We start from the raw sequence: 24,355 nt of genomic DNA, 5'->3' as shown, positions 1-24,355 counted from the left end.
GGCCTGTGGGGGGGGCGGGGACCTCCTGATCGAGCACCCTGTGCCTAATGCAGGGTCCTACCCCATGGCACAAGCCATCCTCACTGGAGTACCTTCCCCCCCCCCCCCACCAGTCCCCCCACCCAACCTTGCCAGGGGCCAGCCGATTGTCCCTGGCGAGGCGCCACACACTTATGGGGTCTTGTCCTTGTTGTCAGTCCTGGCCCGCTGATTGGCTGGCAGCTCTTGGAGGCAGGACTTCCTGCCCGGCCCGAGGCCAATTAAGGGACTGGGCCACGTAAAATTATGGCATGGCTTCCAAGCCCAGTGGAGGTGGGCTCGCCACTGACCTTTCCTCCTGGTTGGTGGGGCCTCCGGCCTGACAAATTTCCGGCTACTAATTACAAATGTAATCAGAAGCCCACCCTGTGACTCAATAGGTCAGAGCTCTGGTTAGGTCCCAACTGGAGTATTGCATGCAATTCTGGTCACCACACTTCAGGAAGGATGTGAGGGTCCTTGAGAGGGTGCAGAGGAGATTTACCAGAATGATTCCAGGGATGGGAGGTTTTATTTACAAGGTTAGGTTGGAAAAAGTGGGCTTGTTCTCCTTAGAACAAAGGAGATTGAGGGGAGACTTAATAGAGGTGTATACAATTATGAGAAGCTTAGATAAGTTAGACAAGGAAAAACTGTTCCCATCAACTAATGGTACAAGGACTAGGGGACACAGATTGAACGTTTTGGACAAGAGATGCAGGGGTAATACGAGGAAGAACTTTTTTATGCAGTGAATGGTAATGACCTGGAACTCGCTGCCCACGAGGGTGGTGGAAGTGGAGACAATCAATGATTTCAAAAGGGAATTGGATGGGCGCTTGAAGGAAATAAACTTGCAGGGCTACGGTGATCGAGTGGGGGAGTGGGACTGACTGGATTGTTCCGTGGAGAGTCTGCATGGACGCAGTGGGCTGAATGGCCTCCTTATGTGCCATAAATGATTCAATGACTGTAGGTGGATGGCCCAATCTGAACCTTCACCAGTAGCAAAATGATTCTAGTGGAAAATTTTGCCCTTAGTGTGTCTATTTCCCTGCTTTCTCACACTCTGAAATATTAACAGGAATATAAATAAATGTTATCAGTGTTGGTATGTGGCCTTAGCAATGTTTTGCCCAAGCTTCCCTTTCACAATATATTTATATTTGCACTGTTAACATGCCTCCGACAAATGTTGATGTACTATATGGGGTAGGAACGTAGTCCTGGACAAGTCATGAAAATGATACTCCATTGCAGAATGAAAATGTGTGCCTGAAATTTGTCCACACTCCTTAGAAAGGAAGGAGAGAGTGCTTTTGAAGTGTATGGTGACATTTTATGCTCCCCCCTGTGGTGAGTTTGGAGACAGGGGAGCATAAAATCAGGTGATTGGTGGCGGGGACGGGCAGTCCTGTAGGCTGTGGGCTGCTTCCTAGCTCCAAGGGGGTGGTCCCTCGTTCAAAGGCACTTAGTGCCTGAACAAGGGACCTGGAATCAGGACGGGGTGGCCCACTGAGGGTGGTGGAAGGGCCACCCCCCTGCCCTTGCTGCCAGCCCCTCTCCCCCCTCGCCCACAAACCCCACCCTGCGAGACCCCTTCCGTCCTGACCTACCGTATGCCTGGTTCCAGCACCACTCCTCAGTATCTGGTTATTGCAACTACAGCAGCAGCCACTGCCTCTGCGGTGCCACTGTAGCTGCGGGCCTCTCATTAGCTGGCAGCTCTGCAAGGTCGGGACTTCTGGCGAAGGGGTCCTAAATCCCATGGGAGGCCCACCGCTCTCCAGTTGAGTGACTGATTGGCACTAAATTTGGCAAGGCTTCCGCAAGGTTTCCCCTTACGTTGAGACCCTGCCGAGAGCATAAAATTCCCCCCATAGTCACTGGTGCAATGCAAGAAATGCAACAGCCAATATGTGCACAGCAAGGTCCCACCAACAACAATGCAATAATAATCAGATAATCTGCTTTAGTGATGTTGGCTGAGGGATAAGTATTGGCCGGCGTTCTTCTTCGAAATGGTACTGCGGGATCATTTACATCCACCTGAGAGGACAGACAGGGCCTTGGTTTAGTGTCCATACGATGGCACCTCAGAGAGTGCAGCACTCCTTCAGTACTGCAGTGAAGCATCGTCCTGGATTATGCACTCAAGTCTTTGGAGTGGGACTTGAACACACAACTGTCAGACTCAAAGGCACGAGTGCTACCACTATAGGCAACATATGGCAAGATAGGGTCATTCTCGTTAGCTTCCCAGCTCCCTGTCATCACCTTCCTCTGTGCTCCCCCTAACCCTCTCCCAGTGACAGGCATTAGCTTTTGAAACATCCCAACTAATAACCAATAAAACACACAACACCAGGTGTCACTGGCAGCGTGCAGTGTCAGGCAAAGTAAAATTTAACAAATAACTTCAACAATGTGGAGGAACCATCCTGTTACATGTCTGAACATCAAACAGAAATCAAAACAAATACACCAGCCATTTATGAAAGATTGTCATTTAATAAATAATTTTCATACATTTAGTATTCTGTTAACTGTGGCTCAGTTGGTAGCACTCTCGCCTCTGAGCTACACATTTCTATGTACAAGTCCCACTCCAGGGCCTGAGCACAAAATAGGCTGACACTCCAGTGCAGTACAAAGGGAATGCTGCATTGTTGGAGGTGCTGTCTTTCAGATGAGATGTTAAACTGAATTCCCAACTGCCTGCTTGGGTGGATGTACAAGATCTCATGGCACTATTTCGAAGAAGATCAGGGGAGTTCTTCCTGGCTAATATTTATCGCTCAATCAACAGCACAAAAATAGATTATCTGGACATTATCATATTGCTGTTTGTGGGAGCTTGCTGTGCACAACTTGGCTGCTGTGTTTCCTACCTTACAACAGTGACTACACTTTTTTTTAAAGTATTTCATTGGCTGTAAAGCACTTTGGGATGTCCAGTGGTTGTGAAAAGGGCTGCAAAAATGAAAGTTTTTTTTTTTGCTTGCTTTAGGCAAGTTTCCTCCACGAGTTTTTACGCAAGAATTCCCAGTCCATAAATATGATGAACTATTTCGAACAAGTTTATTTAAATTAGGAAGGTAAAGGAAAGATTTAAAATTTTGAGGGGTTTTGATGAGTAGGTAGAGAGAAATTGTTTGCACTGGCTCCCAGGTCGGTAAACAGAGGTGAGCTGAAAATTTTTTTACGCAGCGAGTTGTTACGATTTGGAATGTACTGCCTGAAAGGATGGTGGAAGCAAATTCGATCGTAATTTTCAACAGAGAAGTGGATGTATACTTAAAAAAGGAAAAATGTGCAGGACGATCAAGAAAGAGCAGGGAGCGGGACTAATTGAATAGCTCTTTCAAAGAGCAGCACAGGCAAGATGGGCTGAATGGTCTACTTCTGTGCTGTATAATTCTATTATTTTTCCGCAATTCCGAGGCTTGCTTGCTGGAGTGTTTAATAATTTTTGTTTCTTATTAAGATTCCCTTGGATATTTACAGCGGAATCCTATTCATGAAAAGAGATGACAATATTTTAGGCTTTTGAATCCAGCATGTAATGTCAATAGTAGGAGCCTGTCACCTCCTTAGGTTTTTGGAAAGGAGCTACTGACTTATAACCACATGGAATGAGTTCTACTACTGAAGTGGAAGTTGGCAGCAGACTTCGAAAAATAACAGAAAAGATAAAGCACTGCCTGGATTATTTTTAGTGTGATTCCTGATGGGCGTTCTGCTTGTTCCCTCCCTTTCTCTCTCTCTCACACACACACACTATAGCTGAAATCTCTTGTCTGTCACACATACAGTAACACATTCCCACACACCGTCATTACTACACATCCTTCCAATGTCGAGGCCCCCTCTGGCATGACCCTACTCTAGGAGGAGCAAACACCCAGAGGCACGTCAAAGCAGAAAAATGATAGACATGCCAGCTATCCCTCTGCTCAGCTCCTTTTCACTGCACATACAAGGCTTGTGACAGCAGTGTGGAGAAAATGCCTTTACATTACAGTTAGAGCAAGCATTGGCCAAGTGACTGAAATGAGTCTTTACAGTACATCTTACTGGCAGTAACACTCAGCAGAGAGAAATCCTACCCACCCGCCCCCCTCCCCACACCACCTCCCCTTTCTTTAATTTACCTGAGTGCTATAGCTACGGTCTCTTTTGTGACTACACTGTTCTGTATTCCTCTTCTAGGATGGCAGAGGCTGAACTGCAGAAGCAAAGACTCCAAGCCATAGCAGTAAGTCAATTCTCTTTCTCTCCTTTCGAGTAGATTTGTAACTTTTTGGCTCATTCAGCCCAAGTGTCATGTCCTACCTTTTCAGGAGACAGAGCTGGAATGAGGCATGCCATTAAAAGAAGCCAGCTGGGGCCTGAGGCTGCCTTTCCTCAGGCTACACCTTGATTGATAGGCCATAAGAATCTCTAATAACAATTGTGTTAAAATGTGCTCTTGTCTGTTGCGTTAAGCAGAAGCAGGTCGTGATATTTTTAACCCTTTTATTTGGGCTTTGCTGTTGACTGTTTCTGTTTAGTCATAGTTTTATTTTATTAACGTTCCTGCTCCTGAGGTAAACAGACCATTTTCTTTAAAGAAGTGAAAAACAGCTCAAATCTGAGGGAACTCCTGTCACAATTAGAAGAAAGATTGCAGCACGGGCTCAAATCCTGAACTGGATTGGTGTGTGTGATTAAAAGCAGAACGACATTTCCGAACAACACTTACCCTGCTGAGAGCACAGCTTTAAACTTCAGACTTAACTGCTGAGTTTAACCCTTTGAGGGCATATCAGCAGTTTTCACTGCGCTAATGTCTTGTCACAGAAAATCAGCAACAAACAAACTAGGATTCTTTTATCAGTTTCTCATGTCAGAGATCATAGAATGTGCTTTAAATCTTTGATCATGGAAACGTTTTGCAAAGTTGAAAACCAGTTTTGTTTTATGTAATGTATTGATTTTTGTTTTATTCCACATATTCAATGGGAGGACTATCTTTTAAAACATCATTATCAAAGGACATTTCTTAGTTCACTGCATTGTCAGAATAAACTAAAGTGTTGTTTAGAAACTGTGCTAAAATTCTCACAGAAATTCTACTGCTGTATGCAAAGAGCCAATGTTCTCTAAATAGTTTAATTTCACACATTTGTTACTGTTTAATGTTGTACTCGGGTATTGGACACTTTCTTATGTCAGTACTTAAAGGGTCCCCTTTGTTTGATCACTCTTACAATGCACTGTGTTTTATGAGGATTTTCAGGAGAGGGCAAGGAAAGGTAACATTCGAAAAGATGGAAAATCCAATATATCTACCAATCAGATGTTGAAAGGATTCGTTTTCTCAGTCCTTTCTGTTTCTCCGAGATCTCTGCTCTCCTCCAATCCTAGGCTCTTGAGTATCCCCGATTTTAATCACTCCGCCATTGGCAGCTGTGCCTTTAGCTGTCCAGGCCCTAAGCTCTGCAACTTCTTCTCCAAACCTCACCCCCTCTCTAGCTCTCTCTCCTCCTTTTAAGATACTGCTTAAACCCTACCTTTTGACCAAGCTTTTGGTCATCTTTTGTAATATGTGGCTCAGAGTCTCAATTTTGTTTGGTAACGCTCCTGTGAAGTGCCTTGGGGTGTTTGTACTATGTTAAAGGTGCTATATAAATGCAATGTGTTGTTGTTTGGCTAAAGTCAGAAGAGTGCTGACTTGTTTCCCTTCACCTGCGCTCTCATTGTGAGTCTGCAGTAAGCCTGTAGTTTTTAGGTGGATAAATGCCTTGAATTAAAAGATTGCCACTTCCAGTCCAAAATGAAAGGCGTTGCTGGAGCTATCAGCATTGACTGCCTCCATGAATCATTGAGGAGAGACACTAAATAGACTCAAAACAGTACAAACTGGAGCTAGCACTATCAATGATGAATTAGACACATAGGGGTGGGAGGGGGGGTTCTCTTGACCCCCTTCACCAGAACATAGAGCAGCTTGATTTTGATTTCCATTCTGAGATGTTGACACAGATGATTTTAATTAAAAGGGCAGCTACTTTACTGGGCTGATTTATCCCGATGCAGAAAGAACAGTTAGGTGGGAGGAGCCTTTGGGAATGTCTAATAATAGCTGCCTCTATGATTGGGATAACTAGTTAGTGGGGGTGGAGGTTGAGGGTGAATGGCTGTAAAACTGAGAGTCTTACCAAATGTCCTCGAGCTTCAGCTGTGTGACATTTGCAAGGCTTGCAGACATGATATCCCATGTCTCTAAGAATTCAGTTCCTTGAGGGCAAAGGTTTCCTGCAAAAACAGTCCATTGGAGGCCGCATGAAATTCCTTTGACATATAAATGTGGAAACAGTGTTAGAATATTTTTAACCAGCTCACTTTTGACATGTATACAAATGTTGTCCTGAACTACAAGAATCCAGCTGCTTCCAATCCTGACTGGAAAAAAAAGTAACCTTTTCACCCATTGCTTCTCCCAGCTCCTAGATATCCAATTAATATGTTTTTTTATAACATTCAACTTAATGAAATTCTTATAATTTATTACAATAGATGATGTCTCTTGAACCGTTATTGGCATTTTCACCGCAGATGTATGATAGACAGGAAATGCGTTGTAAGAAAAGTTACACTTCAATACTTACACAGACGTAGAGAAACTAAATGTGTTTTGGCATTGTAGACTAGAGGTTATTGGCAATATTATCAAATGCTTAAAGTATTCCTGTGTCCAGGGGCAGTGTTGAGATCATGCAACCCGTGCTATTGCATGGCATATGCCAGCTAGTCAGTGGTCCTGAGTGGATCCAAAATGCTTATTTATAAATAGAATCAAAAATCATACAGCACAGAAAGAGGCCATTCAGCCCATTGTGCCTGTGCCAGCTCTTTGGCAGAGCAATAAAAATAAATTAAAACATAAAATAAATAATGATAAATCTCAAAATTTGCATTCGCATTTTTTAACAAACGCTTAACAGAAGATGAATTATTTCATTTTCAATCAGTAAGGTACTTCCTGAGGGATTGATGATTTAAAGTGGGGATTGAAATTAGGAGACTGCGGAAAACGTCTCCTTCTTCCTAACTCAGTGTCATTCCAAACAGGAATACATTTTCGCAAATAATCAGTTTTCACATATCAAAACAATAACATGCCACATAGAACAAATAGAAAGTAAAGCAGTTATTGGTACCCGTCTCATGTGTTACGACTGGGTGAGGAAGGGGCCCCGGCTCCTCTCTTGTCCCTTTCCTGGTTTGGCCATAAAAGGGTTTATCTTTTTAAACACAGTGATTTTAGCTTTCCACCTCAGTGAGCCCTTGTTCACTGCAATCTAATTACAATTGCAAATGAACCAATCAGACAGGTTTTCTTGAGTTTAAACAAGAAAGATGTAAGTTTATTAGCATTATCACTCTAACCCAGTTAAAATTACTAAAATACGCAACGCATCCACGCTCACAGGCATACGAAAGGCACACACAAATAGATATAGAGGGGAAGGAAGAGTTGCGGGGGGGGCGGTGTTGAAGTAGAGTTTGCAATAAATGGAATACTGATACAGTTCTTAATGTCCTTGGTACAATGTCCTCAATTGAAGTTAAGGTCTTGAAGTCCTTGCTGGGGCCACATGCACAATTCCAGGCTTGCTTTTCTGGTACCAGAAGGCTGAAGAGAGGCTTTGGCTGTAGTCTTGAAGCATAGAAGCTGCCACCATGTGTTTCCTGGGACTTTGCTGGGGAGAGAGACAGAGAGAGATGTCTTCTTCTTGAGGTTCAGAATTGCAGTCTGTATCCTTTCTGTGAGGCACAATTCAAAAGCCCCTGTCTTACCAGCAGGTAGGTCATGTGACCACCTCTTTGTTTGAAACAGCAACTTCTTGGAGGGTTGTTGGATTTCAAGGTCTTTCAGACATACTCTGTGGAGGGTGGAGTTTGACTCCTACCAAGTCAAAGAGTGTTGATCACCACTATTTCCAAGACCAATCTTGCTAATTGAATCAAGGAGCATCCCCATTATCTCTCTATTCATTTGTCTCTCAGCCAACCCTTGTCTTCTCAGAATGCAAATGTGCAGTTTTTGAAACAAGCTATTTGCAATGTCCAGGAAAAAGTTTCAAGCAATGGCCCATATGACGAAATTAATATGTTTCCATCTGACAGGTGTGATTTCTGTCACGCATGATAAAGAAGTAGGTTTGTACCTAATTATTTCCCTGCCTAAGTACAATTTGCTGTGAGTGAACCGATGCCTTTCAATGGCCTGGATTTTGCATTAATAATACTGAGGCTATCAGTGCTTACCATTATTATGGAGTAAATTGGGCAGCAACTTCCACACATGCACAGTTAAGCGTGGAAGTCAGGAAGCTGCTGTCCAAGTTGTCCCGATCCTCCATAAACTTCACTATATCGGTACTTTGCCAAGAGAATGGGGATTGAAATCCATGAAGTTGTGGTACTTACCTACTAGATACCTAATAAGCACACCAGAAAAAGCTAGGTCTCGTCCATTCAAGTTTAAGTGAATTTTTAATGGCATCATAAGTTTTAATAACAGCCAAACAATCTCTCTGGCCCTGAAAATTTTCTTTTACAAGTGTGAAGTCTTATTCTTTCAGATTTGAATTATTGTTAAAGATTTGAAACAATTCTTTTTTTCTGTCTCTTTTATCCCTCTCTCTCTTAATCTGATTTTTCTTTCCCCTTTTTATCAAGCTTTCTGTGCATTTTTTTACATTGAATTAAATATTCAAACTTACACTTCCTAGTTCAGGCTCTGCCTGCCTGAGTAAATCTGATTGGTTGAGGAAATATGTGTTATTTTCACTGTTCACACGGTTCCTAGATCCCCTGTAGAGGGTGTTGTCCTGTTTGGACTCTCTAATTACTGCAAGTTGTAGTGTAAAAACCCAGAGAAAGTCTGTGGGCAAGTTTAAATGTAATGAACGGCGAGCGCCATTTATTCACGCTGGCCGCTAAATCCAGGCACATGGGTCATAATGAAGTAACCACAAACTGCTCCTGACAGTACCAGGAGATGGTTTTGGGTGGGGTGGGGAGGGTACATATTGTGATATAGATGGTTGGGTAATTGACTGGCAACATGCAGGTTGAGCCAGGGAAGCTTTTTCTGTCTGTCATTCTCACATGTTTTCACAGCCCTCCTCTCTTAATTGTATTTAAAGTTCTGCTGCGGTTTCAGAACTTCTGTGTCCATCTCCCTCCCTCCCACACCTTGGGCTGGATTTTACCAGGCTCCTGACATCGGGCTCTGTGGCAGCAGGATGGCTGGAAGATCGTTCCGGCAGAGGCCCGCCACAGAGCCCGGCACCGGAAGGATGGGGCCTGATCTTCCGGGCGGCAGCGAGGTGCTGTGGTGGCCCCCCCGCCACTGGGGGATGGGACCCAACTTTGCATCGTGAAATGAGCACCATGAATACATTTGAATAAACTTACCTGGGATCTTGCGGGCCCGCCTCAATCTTCATTGCAGCGGCTGACACTCCCTGTCTGGTGAAAGCAGGTGTGACGCTGGTAGGGAGGGGGGTCGGAGTTACGATTTTTAGTGCAAGGGAGGAGGGACAAGGTCAAATAATCGTCATGAGTGTTGGGGATGGTGGGAAGGGGTGAACTTTAAGCGTTGTACAACATGGGGGGTATGATATGGTTGCAATATTGCAACAGTTGGGGGGGGGGGGGTATGACTTTAAAAATTTAAATTCACCGGCAAGGCAGGATGCCCTTTAAAAATGGCGCCAGTGCCTGTGCACAAGCAGCTGACGTCATTGACGGCATTGGAGAGCCAGCCCCCTCCACAAGATTGGAGGAGGGCGAGCTGATCTGGGTATTTAAATGAGCTGTCGCGCAATAGATTGGCGGCGCATATGCGGGCCAGCATTTTTCTCGCCTGCCATCGGGAGTGGTGGTGGTCTCTTAAAATCCAGCCCCCTCCCCTCTGTATTCCAGTCTGACTCTCAATTGTAGACAGCGCCTGCTCTGACCGCAAGTTCCTGAGCTTAATATTTGTGTTTTTAATTCTGTTGTCCCACTCGCTTTTCAGATAAAGACCTTACTTTGATGCCAATCCTCTCCCAAAGCTGACTTCCAAGAGCCCAATTGCATCATATGAATTAATACAATTTCTTGTCTCAAGTGTAAAGTGTTGCATTGATGAACTACTGTCTCCTCTGACATGTGAACTATTGGGACAGATCTTGCTGGGATCGTGTTAATGACGCACACCGCGATTAATGCGCAAATCAGATAGCAAGCTCAGAGATACGTTGGGAGTTGAGAATCCTCTGAACTTGTTGGGTGATTCACACCACTCCACCATTTGCTTCACTGAAATGGCATCTCGCCCACACCTTCCTCATTATTTGTAAGAACTTGCCGAATTTGCACATTATTGCCATTAAACTCATCAAAATCAAAGCTAATGCTAAAGAGCATTACAGTTTTAATGACGTGATGATAATTGTTATTACAATCCAAATCAATCTCTCTGGCCCAGAAAAGGAACAAGTTAAACTGTCTGATCTCATTCCTGAATGTCATAAATTGTTGGGATATTTTTAAAAAGTCAAATTTTAAATTTTGTAATTTTTTTCTTACTTTTTCTTTCCCCTCTCTCTCTTAATCCAATCTTTCTTCCCCTCTCTTTATTTGTCTTTCTGAACCTTCCTTCTCCTGGAGATAGACCATTGGTCCCATCATTCACTGAAGTCCCAGATGGCCCTGTTATTAATTAACTCACACTCCCAGTAAGTTACAGCACAAAAAACATTTGAGCTGAAGGGTGCAGGAGAAGCTCAATGGTGTGTAGCGTGAGCTGCCCCACTCCGGCAAGATCTGGCCAGGATTTCCACAAAAATGTCCAAATGATTCTTCAGACTGGGAAATAACAGTTGCACATTCCAGGCACTGAATAAGAATGTGAAGTAAATGTTCCCAATGTTTAACAATAGAATAAAAGTACTAAACATAGCCCATGTAATGCATAGAATCATTATAGAATTATAGAATGAAACAGCACAGGTGCCGATAGCATCTCCTTGGAAGAGCTATCCAATTAGGCCCACTCTGCTTCACCCTGCAAACCTTCCCCTTCAAATATTTATCCAACTCCCTTTTGCAAGTTTCTATTGAATCTGCTTCCATCACTCTTTCAGATAGAGCATTCCAGGTCACAACAACTTGCAGTGTAAAAAAAGAATGTTGTGTGGGGAGAACATTTTTCCTTGTGTTACCTCTGATTCACTTACAAATAATTTTTAAAACTTCTATTAAAAAAAAGGGAAAAAGCTGGTAAATAAACAGATGACAAAGCTCAGGACAACTGATTTTGGCACTAGATTAGGTCTGTAGTATCAAGTATCATTGTCTGGTAAAACATACAGGCCCCAAACTGAAAATCTTTGTATGTGGCCTCCTGCATGGCAAAGGCCATCCAATGCCTCTGTCAACTAGTCTGACGAGAGGGCTACTGTCTCTGTCAAAATAACAGACAAAGGAATTTCCTAGAATAGCGTTTGTTCTTTTGTCACGTAATATTGCTGACAGCAATTTCTAGCTGTACATTGCTGGAATAATGCTTCAGAATATTTTGCTGGTTGTTGTTCAAGGTCGAGGCCTAATTCGTAAGTGGAATGGCAAATATCTCACTGAAGTACGTTGCTTGAAGAAGTGCATAGGTTGGAAAGGAGCCATGCAGGTCGGCAATTGTTTGGAGATGTACTAACAGAGAACCCTTCTTTTTCCTGCCCTAACACTTGCAATTTTCCATGCTGGAATTCTCCTGCTCCATTACCCTCAAAGAAACATCATAAACAACTAAAAATAGCCGCTCATACCATTCAGCTGGAGATCAGCAGAACCCTGCAAAAATGTCTTTCTTTAAAATTTCCCACACCCACAACTGATACAAAAATAACCTTGGCCACTGCTGCCCTGGGAAACCCCTCCCCTTGATCGTGACCTATGCCCCCAACCTCCCCCAACCGCACCTCCCCCCCACCCCGACCCCCCACCAACTTGCCTTGCTGCTGGCTCAGTATTGGCCGACTTTAGTCAGGCAAGCTGCATTGGAATGCCTGTTTGGTGTCCTGCAGCTCACTGGCTCAGTGCAATTAATGTATTAATCAAGTTCAAGCCTGTGACTCTAACTGAAAAAAGCACACGTAGACATCAAGATATTGGTCTTCGGGCATTGTTGTAATTAAACCAATGCAAAGTGTGTGAGAAACTGGCGATTTGTGGACTAATTTCTAGGCCCATTTATATCCTTGTCCCACCTTGCCAGCTCAGTTTTCTTCCTTCTTCTCTTCAAAGCACCTTTTGCGGGCATCTGTTATGTACTCTGAGAGGCACTATTCGAACACAGGGACATTGCAGCCACACAAGTGCATTTTCCAGGAGATGTCAATTAGGAAAGGGATAACTGAATGAATATTTTCCTCCCTAGCCTTAGGGCTCGAAGGCTAATTGTAGCACCGCCCATTCCTGTAGTGTTGTCAACTCTGCTTGGATGCATTTATGGAGGTTTCATCACATGGCCTCCCACCTCCAACTGTCCCGTCCCTGCACTACTGCCATTGGCTGTCCAAAATGCCCATTCTCATGCTGCTCTGCCTTCCCACAGCCAATTGGAGAACACCAGACTTTTTTTTTAACCCGGTTGCATTCTTTTTGACTGTCAATCAAACAGCTTTCCTTTCCTAACTCCCATATTTTTACAACTGATAAACAAAAGTGTTAGAAGAAAATGATTCATAATTTTAACAGCCCTACAATTTCTTGTTGAGGTTGACCTGTCGATTAATTTTCAATCCCAGGAGACTCCTGAAGTGCAGTCAATTCTACCCTTCTCAGCTTAGAGCAGCTAACTTGGAACAGGCCAAAGATCAAGCTGGTCAGACATTGAGAACCACTACAGCCCCAGATGGGTCAGAGGAGCCCTGCTGGTGGGCAGAGTTCTCCCGTCGTAATCCCTCCAATTCATGAATCCGCACTCATGCATAGAGCAAATAAACCAGCCCTGACGTTGTGTTACTAATAGTCGTTAGTTTTAGAACTATGCATCATATGTGTTTTTTTTTAGTCTTTCGTGGGCATCACTGACAAGGCCAGCATTTGTTGCCCTTCCCTAATTGCCCTTGAGAAGGTTGTGGTGAAAACTGAATGGCTTGCTAGGCCATTTCAGAGGACAGTTAACAGTCAACCACGTTGCTGTGAGTCTGGAGTCACATGTAGGCCAGACCAGTAAGGACAGCAGATTTCCTTCCCTAAAGGATATTAGTAAATCAGAAGGGTTTTACGAAAATTGATAGTAGTTTCATGGCACCATTACTGAAACGAGTAGCTTTCAATTCCAGGTTCTTTTTGTTTGTTAAGTAATTGAATTTAAATTCCACCAGGTGCCATAGTGGAATTTGAACCTGTGACTCCAGGGCATTAACCTGAGCCTCTGGATTACTAGTCCAGTGACATTACTACTATTGCACCATCTCCCCTCCAGGCATAGACCAAAGGATCATAAATTACCCAATAATTATCACGTTGTGAACTCGCAGGAGCCAGAGGTTAACTACAACTGTTTTCTGCATGCCAGCCACTCATAAAAAGGAACTTGAAATACAATTTTATTAAAACTAAGAAAATAACAGAGAAACAATTGTCGTGAAGATGCTTCCATTATTAATATTTTTGAGAACTTGTGTTTAAAAGACTGTAGAAAATACCTGAGGAGATGCTGGACTTGTTTTTTTTCTTAAAAGGGTCACTGGAAGGACACTTGGGGCTTTGTTTAAAAACATACACTTACTGGAAGTCACATGTCTTAAGCTAAGTAAACAGCTGGAGCCTTATGGACTATGGAACTATTTGGAGTTGGTTACAGATAAGTCACATGTCTAGATTTATGGTGGTCAGGAGTTTTGGTTTCGTTTTTAGATTGTTTGGAGTTCGGTAGTTGGTGTTTATCCTGCTAAGGGAGAAGATACCCAACTCATCCTTTGCTGCCTGTGTTGAAAAAAATCTTTTGAGAATCCCAGTGTGACAGCTGAACCAACTGATGCAGTAATTCTCACAAAAGGCCTGCAAGACTGCTCCTCAATGTCACCTGAACAGAACTGCTCCAGAAAAATCCCAGTAACACCCGTCTATGTGTATCTGGGCCAGACCGAAAGTCATCTGAAATATTTCACATCTTATCTTTTTTTTCTTCAATATCAAGTATTTGACCAAAGTATTTTTGTTTTTGTAAAGTTGATCTCTGCAGAGAAAGCTTCTTTATTTTTTATTTAACTAGTGTCTGTGTGTGTGTGTGTATGTGTGTTGGGTTAATGAGAAGGGAATATATTTATACTTTCATATTTCAACCTGTGTGTTAATAAACTTTGCATCTTCATTGAATATGTCTTGTTTTATAATAAATTAATAATTTTGTTATTTATTAAAGAAACCTGGTTGGTGGATTTATATTCTGAAATGGATAGATAAAAGTATATAATCATATCCATAACTGGTTAAAATATTTTTAAATATATGTTGTGACCAGTGAAGTAGTGGGACTAGGGGGAAATAGTGCACTCCTCCAACCTCAGTCATAACACAATCAGTAAGATATGCCTTTTTTACACAATGTGAAGTAGATCTTGACTTTTGTGTGATAGTGTAAAACAGGAAATAGAGAATTGGAGGCATGTTTTACATCTCTCCCTGTTTTTATTTCTGTTAAAGTAAGGATTTACACCAAGCAGTTATAAAATTTAATCCCTCTTCTCTCACCTGTTACTGCGGACATGAGTTCAGTCACAAATTGGTCACCAAGAACATAAAAACATAAGAAATAGGAGTAGGAGTGGGATGTAGGTCATTTGGCCCTTCAAGCCTCCGCCATTCAATATGGATCTTCTACCTAAACGCCATCTTCCTGCACTATCTGCATATCCCTTCATTCCCTTATTACCCAAAAATCTATTGACCTCTACCTTGAATATGCTCAATGACTGAGCATCCATAGCTTACTAGAGTAGAGAATTCCAAACATCTTCTCAGCGTTGACCTTTTCAAGCCCCTTAGGACAGTTTCATGACCTTCACTCTGCCATCAGTTTCACCGAGGCTTAGATTGGGTGATAGACCACAAGTGTCTCCTCCAGCTCGGACACCATCTACTCAACACGCGCCAGTTATATATTTTTTTCTTATAGGGTCACGGCTGATGGAGCATAGAAAGTTTTAATGTGGGCACTATCACATTCCTATTGGCCACAGCTTTGCTCTTGTGTGGTGAGAGTAGAGTTGCCAACTCTAGTTGGTCATATTTTTGGAGGTTTCATCACATGACTGCCTGCCTCCAACTGTCTCGCACCTCCTCCCCACCCCCCCCCCCCCCCCTCCCCGCAACAACACTCCCATTATTGGTTGCTGGACATGTCTATCCTCGTGATATACTACCTTCCTATGCCAATCGGAAAGTGAGTAGACTCCTCAGTACACAATTAGATGATTCTTCACTGTCAGTCAACAGCCCATTTCTGCACATCTCTAAACTAAACTGAAAAAGTCCCTTTTTGTAATGTCCTTCTCTCCTGGGTTTGCTCACAGCAGCGTCCCGGAGATCAATCTTTTAATTCCTGGAGACCCCAGGGTAGTCCTGGAGGGTTGGGAACCCTGTTGGAGGGAGGAAAGTGGATGTTTAGATATTTGAGAGTGTCCAAATTGGAGCTAAGAACTTTGGTATGCGCAGCCTTCAACCTTGAAGGATAGTTTCATGTTTGCCAGCCAATTAAAGATTAAGTAAAACCTCTGGGGTTAGTGGGATGCTGAAAATTAAATTCTTGTACCACATATGGGGTATATAAGAACTGCAAGAAATACTAGAGGCCTTGCAAGGCACTTTATTAGATAGCAATGTCCCTTTAAGCAAGTTGTAACTGGCATGTGCTCTCTCAGCTGATTTTCTGCCCTAAAGCCTTCTATAGTGGGATCTCCCTCAGGGCACTGCCTCGGGAGCCAGGAAAACTCATCGACAGCTGTCAGCCCAACCTCCAAGAATGCACATAGTTGTGCTACTAAGACAAATGTGTTAGCAATATATCATTCATTTCAATTAAGCCTGAAGAAATATTGCAACCGTGATTTCAGCCTTAAACAGCCTCCATAAAGAATGATTTACATGACCTAAACTTATGTAACATTTAGGGCAAGAATATGCTGTCAGCAAGCAGTAACATGGCCAGAAAATAGTTTCTGTTGCTGCTACATTACCGGCGCTAAACACATTATTTTAACATTTGCAAACTGAGAAATAGCTTCTGGCAACATTAGTGGCCGGGTTTAGCACAAGCATTAATTCGATTTATTTTAATGGGTTCACACCTCTGCTAAAAGGTTGGGTGAAATGTAAAGTGGAACCATCAGCAGAAGTTACGAAAAAAGAAAAAGGGGAAGAGAATATGGGGGAACCTCTTGATTTGAAGGATAGAATGAGGGAATGCGCTATCACCTGCAGCCAATATGGTGTGAGAGGAAACTAGATAATCACATTAAATTACATTGGCTTTACAGCACAAAAAACGGCCATTTAGTCCAACTGGTCCATGCCAGTTTTTATGCTCCACACGTGCCTTCTGCCACCCTACTCCATCTCACCCTATCAGCATACCTTTCTATTCCTTTCTCCCTCATGTACTTATCTAGCTTCCCCTTAAAGGCATCTATGCTATTCACCTCAACTCCTCCCTTTGATAGTGAGTACCACATTCCAACCATTATCTTCTCAAAGAAGTGTCTCCTGAATTCCCTATTGGATTAATTGGTGACTATCTTGTAATTATGTTCTGATGTATAGCTAGATGTGATTTGGTGGGGGATTGTATAATGATAACTTGTTTTGAAGTGCAGAAAATCAGTTGTCTAAGGCAATAATCGATGCTTCGCCAGTGTTCAATTGCAGAGACACATTGGGCAGGATTTTTATTTTGGAGTTGGGACTCCGAGTTTGGGATCATTTACAGGTCCCAATGCTGCACAGCATAGGCAACGTGATTTTTGTTGGATTTGCTAATTAATGGACAGAGATCATGCTCGCAGTCCAATTAAGGACGGCGGGCAGGCTCCCAATGCTGGAGGGCCAATAGGAGGCCCTCTCAGCACTTTTAAAACCTTTGGGAATAACAATGGCCAATACTGCCTTTGTAGAGGGGAAACAGCTGCGGCCATTTTCCTGCATCGGCAGCGGGGAGCAGGTCTTAAAATGCCTCAGGAGCACTGGCCCCACCCTGGTCTGCTGCCTCCTTTCACAGGCTGGTTTCAGCCACCACAGGGGCACCCTTGCCAACTGGAAGATTTCATTCAGTGCGGGAGAAGGGCCTTAATAGGCACCTTAATGGCCTCAATTGGCTACCCGCTGCTTTCGGGCAGGTAGCCGTCTCATCCCCGACCTGGACGTCTTAAAATGGCCCAGAGGTGGGATCGTGCCGGCAAACCGGCACACTGGCCTGCGGCGGGAAATTCCAGGCCCATCTGCCTCCGTTCCCTCCTCCAGCGGGCTTCCAAAGCTGTGCCTATTATGTCGGCAACATGGTCACTACTAAAGAGTCATACCAACACCCAGACTTGTGTTCATGAATTACATGAGAACTTTCAAGGTGATTGATAATTGAAGAGTTAACAGCAACTTCCATAACTTATATAAAGGCAATAGATTCATAGAGCCAGACACCATAAAAGGAGGCCATTTAGCCCTTCGTGCCCATGCAGGCTCTTTGAAAGAACTGTCCAATTCAGCCGGCTCCAATGCTCTTTCCTCACAACACTGCAAATGTTTCCTTTTCAAGTATTTATCCAATTCCCTTTTGAAAGTTAATACTGAATCTACTTCCACCATCCTTTCAGGCAGTGCGTTCCAAACCATAACAACACGCCATCTAGTAAAATTTTTCCACATGTCCTGCCTCTGGTTCATTTGCCAATGATCTTAAATCTGTGTCCTCTGGTTACCAACTGTCCTGCCAGTGGAAACACTTTCTCCATCCTTGTTAAAATATGTTAAAATCTTAAAAATTCAGGCCAGTAGAGATTGTCACCAGGAGAAGATCAATCAGAAGCACCAGTCTGCTGCTAAGAGCATTAGATAAACATTGTATTTGACACTGGCTGTATTTTAAGTCATGGGCAAAGTCTGTAACTATTCTATATTAAAATTAGCCCATATACATCTAAATCAGTGTTGGATAAGAAGAAAACATTCTAAATACTGGAATTCTGAAATAAAAAAAAACACGGACAATGCTGGATTGGTTCTAGAACCAAAACAGTCAGCTTCCTTTTGCTCTTAACACATGCTATTTCATTCATTCTTGAGGTGTGGGCTTCACTGGCAAGGCTGGCATTTATTGCTCATCCCTAATTTCCCTTGAGAAGGTGGTGGTGATCAGCCTTCTTGGACCACTGCAGTCTGTGTGGTGAAGGTGCACCCAGAGTGCAGTTAGCTAGGGAAATGGCCCACGGAGGAGGAAGCTCCCCCCGCAAATCAAGCCCACAGAGAGGCCGTGTCATGTTACAAGGTGACCTCCCTGTGTGGCAGGCCTGGTAAGATCCCAGCAGCAGGGGGAAGAGGGTCTTTATAGGCTGCTAATAGGCCACTTAAGAGCTTCCATTGGCATCTGGGCAGGAAGGTCATTGTTGGCCTATCCTGCCCCCGAGAAGATCGCTTGGCGACTGGGAGGCGATGGGCCCTCCACCCTGTCGCCGCCCTGCCACCTGTTGCAATACTCCGTGCCCCCCACCACCTCCAATCCCACCTCATGGGGCCACACAAAATCCAGCCCAATACTTCACTGGAAGTGTCTGCCTGGCCTCTGGAATGGGATTCTAAGTCTGAGAGCCTGATTTTAACTCTGTCTAAGTGAATGGGTTTTGAGTGAGTTAAATTAAGGAGTTAGTTTGCCTCCAGTGGGTGCCTCCAGCTGGGACTGGCACCTCCTAATGGAGTCTCTGGTAGAAATTTGAGACAGCCTTTTTTGGGGGGTGGGTGGTGAGCAGGGTGGGTCGGGGGTTTCCTCTTGTCAGTAACTTAATCACAATAAATTGATGCGGGTTTAAAGCACTGATTTCTCTCAGCAAAATTATCAACCAAGAGAATTTCACTCTCTTTGAGAGAGTCAAACATGCATATGGTTCTTTATGGAACATAGGAACAGGAGGAGACCATTCAGCCCCTCAATCCTGTCCCACCATTCAATTAGATCATAGCTGATTTGCATCCTAACCCCATTCACCCATCTTGGTTCCATAACCTTTAATACCCTTGGCTAATCTAAATACTGCTCCTTTTTCATTGATGCTGAGAGCACTGCAGGCTTTCAACAGCTGGCACTAGCCTATACAAGCAACAACAAAGTAAGACACAACTCTGCAAGGTTGTCTAGCCTCAGCAGCAGGGTTCAAATTCAGCTCAAAGGGGAAGAAAGTCTCTTTTTGACTGAAGTATTAAAATTTCTAACTGTCATCTTGCTTCCCATATGCAGTATTTTATATCGTCCCTTTATGGTCAATACTCTATGATTTTTCTGCTTTTTAGTTACTCATTCATGGAACGTGGGCATTGGTGGTATTTATTGCCCATCACTAGTTTGCCTTGAGAAGGCGGTGGTGGTGAGCTGCCTTTTTGAACTGCTGTGGTCTGTGTGATGAAGGTACACCTTCAGTGCTGTTAGATAGGGAGTTCCAGGATTTTGCAAACAGCCTAACACCTACACAAGCATGATTGAAGGGTGCTTCTTGCTTGTACTTACCCAATATGGCAGGCAGTGCACTTCCTGTCACGTGTGAGTGCATTTCCTGTCACTCCCTGCCATTTTGGGCACATGGAGGTCATGTAGCGCCTGAAAAGCAGACGCTATGTGATCCAATTTTTAAGCCAAGAAATTGAACATCACAAGTCTGGTCTTACTATATATATATTTATAAAGAGAGAGAGAGTTCATAAAATTCTGTCTGAGGTATTGAGTAGTGTCACAATGAATGCAGAACTTATAATGTCTGCAGTTGTGAATGATGTGACAAATAAGTCACTAAAATGATGTAAAATTTGAAAATGTATCATCTTGTCAAAGTATTTTGTCCTCGTATTCTCATATGGATATCTGCATTTATAACATCCACTTGTTATATTTTTTTAATTCATTCTCTGGATGAGTGTTTCAGACAATGCCAGCATTGTCCCTAATTACCGTTGAGAAGTTGGTGGTGAGCAACCTTCTTGAACCACTATAGTCCATATGGTCAAGCTGCTCCCATAGTACTGTTTTGTAGGGAGTTTCAGAATTCTACCCAGCAATGATGAAGGAACGGCCAAATTGGCCTGGTGTGTGAGGGGAACTTGGAGGAGGTGGTGTTCCCACATGCTGCTGCCCTTGTCTTTCTGAGTAGTTGAGGTCCCAGGAACAGGAGGAGGCCATTCAGCCCTTCAAGCCTGTTCTGCCATTCAATGAGATCATGGCTGATCTGTGATCTAACTCCATATACCTGCCTTTGTCCCTTATCCCTTAATACAAAATATTAAGGGATATTATTATACAAATGATAGCAAAAATCTATCAATCTCAGGTTTAAAATTAACAATTGATATAACATTAGTTGCCATTTGTAGAAGGGAGTTTGAAACCTCTACCATCTTTTCTGTGTAGAAGTGTTCTCTAATTTTACTCCTCAAAGATCTGGCTCTAATTTTTAGACGATGCCCCAACTGGCGGAAATAGTTTCTCCTAATCTACTCTATCTGTTCCACTTAATATCTTGAAAACTTTGATCAAATCTCCCCTTAACCTGAAAAATTCCAGGGAATACAACCCTAGTATGTCTAATCTTTCCTTATAGCTTCACCCTTTGAGTCCAGGTATCATTCTGATAAATCTATGCTGCACTCCCTCCAAGGCCAATGTATCCTTCCTAAGGTGTTGTGCCCAGAACTGCTCACAGTGCTCCAGGTGTGGTTTAACCAGGGCTTTGTATAGCTGAACAACCTGCCATCTGATCTTGCGTGGAGGAAAGTTCCTTCTTCTGAATACTTGAACGCATGTGAGAGCAGAAGGGAGAAGAAAATCCCAAACAGTGTAGGTGCGAGAACACAGCCTTTTTCATGCCACTCAGGATAGGAAAGGGGTCTGATGAGGTGCCGCTTTGCTGAATTGTGCCTTTCATATTGTCATGGAATGAGGTTATGATACTGAGTAGCTTTGGTGGACATCCGATCTTTTCTAGTAGTTTAAAGAGACCACGTCTGCTGATGAAGTCAAAGGCTTTGGTGAGATCAATGAAAGCAACGTAGAGGGGCATCTGTTGTTTGCGGCAGGTTGTTCAGCCTTGCCCATCTAAGAGCGAAGACCAAAGTATGGAAAGTCCTCATCAGGGAACTCCTCTTTGCTGACGATGCTGCTTTAACATCTCACACCGAAGAGTGTCTGCAGAATCTCATCGACAGGTTTGCAGCTGCCTGCAACGAATTTGGCCTAACCATCAGCCTCAAGAAAACGAACATCATGGGACAGGACGTCAGAAATGCTCCATCCATCAATATCAGCGACCACGCTCTGGAAGTGGTTCTAGAGTTCACCTACCTAGGCTCAACTATCACCAGTAACCTGTCTCTCAATGCAGAAATCAACAAGCGCATGGGAAAGGCTTCCACTGCTATGTCCAGACTGGCCAAGAGAGTGTGGGAAAATGGCGCACTGACACGGAGCACAAAAGTCCGCATGTATCAAGCCTGTGTCCTCAGTACCTTGCTCTACGTCAGCGAGGCCTGGACAACGTACGTCAGCCAAGAGCGACGTCTCAATTCATTCCATCTTCGCTGCCTCCGGAGAATACTTGGCATCAGGTGGCAGGACCGTATCTCCAACACAGAAGTCCTCGAGGCGGCCAACATCCCCAGCTTATACACCCTACTGAGTCAGCGGCGCTTGAGATGGCTTGGCCATGTGAGCCGCATGGAAGATGGCAGGAACCCCAAGGACAAATTGTACAGCGAGCTCGCCACTGGTATCAGACCCACCGGCCGTCCATGTCTCCGCTTTAAAGACGTCTGCAAATGCGACATGAAGTCCTGTGACATTGATCACAAGTCGTGGGAGTCAGTTGCCAGTGATCGCCAGAGCTGGCGGGCAGCCATAAAGGCGGGGTTAAAGTGTGGAGAGTCGAAGAGACTTAGCAGTTGGCAGGAAAAAAGACAGAAGCGCAAGGGGAGAGCCAACTGCGAAACAGCCCTGACAACCAATTTTATCTGCAGCAACTGTGGAAGAGTCTGTCACTCTAGTATTGGCCTTTATAGCCACTCCAGGCGCTGCTCCACAAACCACTGACCACCTGCAGGCGCTTACCCATTATCTCTCGAGAAAAGGAGGCCAAAGAAGTATAGCTGAAGCATGACTTCTACCTCCTTGTATTCTAGTTCTCCAGGTATAAAGGTTGCAGGTTATTTAAAAATGTGGGCATTGTAAATGCTAGGCCTCACTACATCGTGTGTTTGCCTGGCTCCCAAATTCTTAACAGGATGTGCTGCATTATTTATTCCACTGAAGATTAATTCATAACAAATAAAAATTCAACTTCAGAGGGACGGAGAGGTGCAAAACTTTCAGTAGTAGCACGGAGGCCTTTTTGTACCCTGCCCTCCTTCAAGTTGAATTTAACCCCCGCGATGACAAATATTTATACAGATCTTAAACAGCCTAGAACCAAGGAAAGGTAATGAAAAGGCAAAGTAGATACTCCTTTAGGAAGACCCAGTGCAGCTCCAAACAGGACAGAGACTTAGTGCGACCAGGACCTGCTCACAAACTCCAGACACTGCCCTCCCCAATTGTGTCCCAAATTCATCTGAAATGTGACTGACTTTCAGGGCCATTTTCTCAATCTATTTCCAGTGAGCTTTAACTGGGATGTTAGTTGGGTGATGGTGCCATTTTTGTCTGGTTTTAGAGCGTCCCCTCAATGTTGATCGTATGTTTTGTAAAAACTTTATAAAACATTGGCTAGGCCTCAGCTGGAGTTTTGTGTTCAGGTCTGAGCACCACACTTCAGGAAGGATGTCAAGGCTTTGGAGAGAATGCAGAAGAGATTTACTAGAATGGTACCAGGGATGAGGGGCATCAGTTATGTGCCAAGACCGGAGAAGCTGGCGCTGTTTTCCTTATTGCAGAGAAGGTTGAGAGGAGATATTATAGAGGTCTCCAAAATCATGAATGGCTTTGATAGATAGGGAGAAACTGTTGCCAAGAAAGGAAGGTCAGTAACCAGGCAGCACAGGTTTAAAATAATTGGCAAAAGAGTCAGAGGCGAGATGAGGATAATTTTTCTTTGGCAGCCTCAAAGAGCGGTGGAAGCAGATTTAATTTTAACTTTCAAAAAGGAATTGGATAAGTACTTGAAACGGAAAAAATGTGCAGGGTTATGAGGAAAGAGCAGAGAAGTAGGACGAATTGGATAACTCTTGCAAAGAGTCGCCACAGACGCAGTAGGCCCAATGGCCTCCTTCTATGCTGTATAATTCAATAGGTAGGATTTTTCCATAGGCTTTGGGACCCCGACATTGGGACAAAATAGGGGTCAGTTGCCAGGAGCCAGACAGGCGGAGCTATTTACCCAGAGGTGGCTACTAATAAAGGACAGTGTGTGTACTTCTGAGTCTGGAGGGCCAATAGGAGGCTATCCAGCACAGAAAGATCGACGGCAGCAACGTCAGAGGTGGGAGCTGCTGAAGTGTTTAGGAAGGCATGAGGGCACCTCCATTCCTGGTCACCGGACACAAATGGGGGATATAAGAAGGGACTAAAGGGTTAGTGTCATCAGACAGGAGGGGGAAGGTTCCCCACTGTAATCGGCACTGCCATGGTTGCAGCCGTTAATTAGCGCAGTGCCTTCCCCATTGAATGGAGCCTGCAGCTCTGTTGGCCCCTCCCGGACTGCTGCAGGGAGGCTGCTTGCATTAAGCTGGTGGCCTCCGCACGTGGTGGTGGGGGGGGAGGCCACTCCACCATCAAAACGCTGGCGAAACCTCTAAATCACCCCAATAGGGGCTGCAAATATGCACATTGGCTTCCTGGCTTGATAGTGCGGGCTGCGCCTGGGAAACCTCCCCAGCAAAGGGACTGCACAGGTGAACCATCCCGATGCAGCTCCCTGCTATTTTCCTGCCCCACTCCACCCCCACCCCCCAACTTTCCAGCCTGTCACCCCAGGGCCGTGAAAATTCAACCCTATGATTCTATGATGAAAGTTTCCATGGATGTTGTCACAAAAAGCTCATTGTGGAT

General features: G+C 44.0%; 1 protein-coding gene across 4 annotated transcripts in view; it reads left to right on the top strand.

Moving 5' to 3' along the window:
- Positions 1 to 24,355, top strand: part of LOC137369448 (paralemmin-1-like) — a 492,534-nt gene that overhangs the window by 95,593 nt on the left and 372,586 nt on the right. For all 4 annotated transcript variants that reach the window (XR_010974948.1, XM_068030674.1, XM_068030676.1 and 1 more), the window contains exon 2: positions 4,231 to 4,276. Coding sequence is in view for 3 of the 4 variants with exons in the window: in XM_068030674.1 (XP_067886775.1) it covers positions 4,231 to 4,276 (46 nt within the window). In the remaining variant the exon portion in view is untranslated. The remainder of the gene's footprint in view (positions 1 to 4,230; positions 4,277 to 24,355) is intronic.

The sequence above is a fragment of the Heterodontus francisci genome, chromosome 4, assembly GCF_036365525.1.
Source record: "Heterodontus francisci isolate sHetFra1 chromosome 4, sHetFra1.hap1, whole genome shotgun sequence".
NCBI classification, from domain to species: Eukaryota; Metazoa; Chordata; class Chondrichthyes; order Heterodontiformes; family Heterodontidae; genus Heterodontus; species Heterodontus francisci.
The sequence above is the reverse complement of the archived record's forward strand: the minus strand, read 5'-3'. Positions and strand labels throughout refer to the sequence as shown.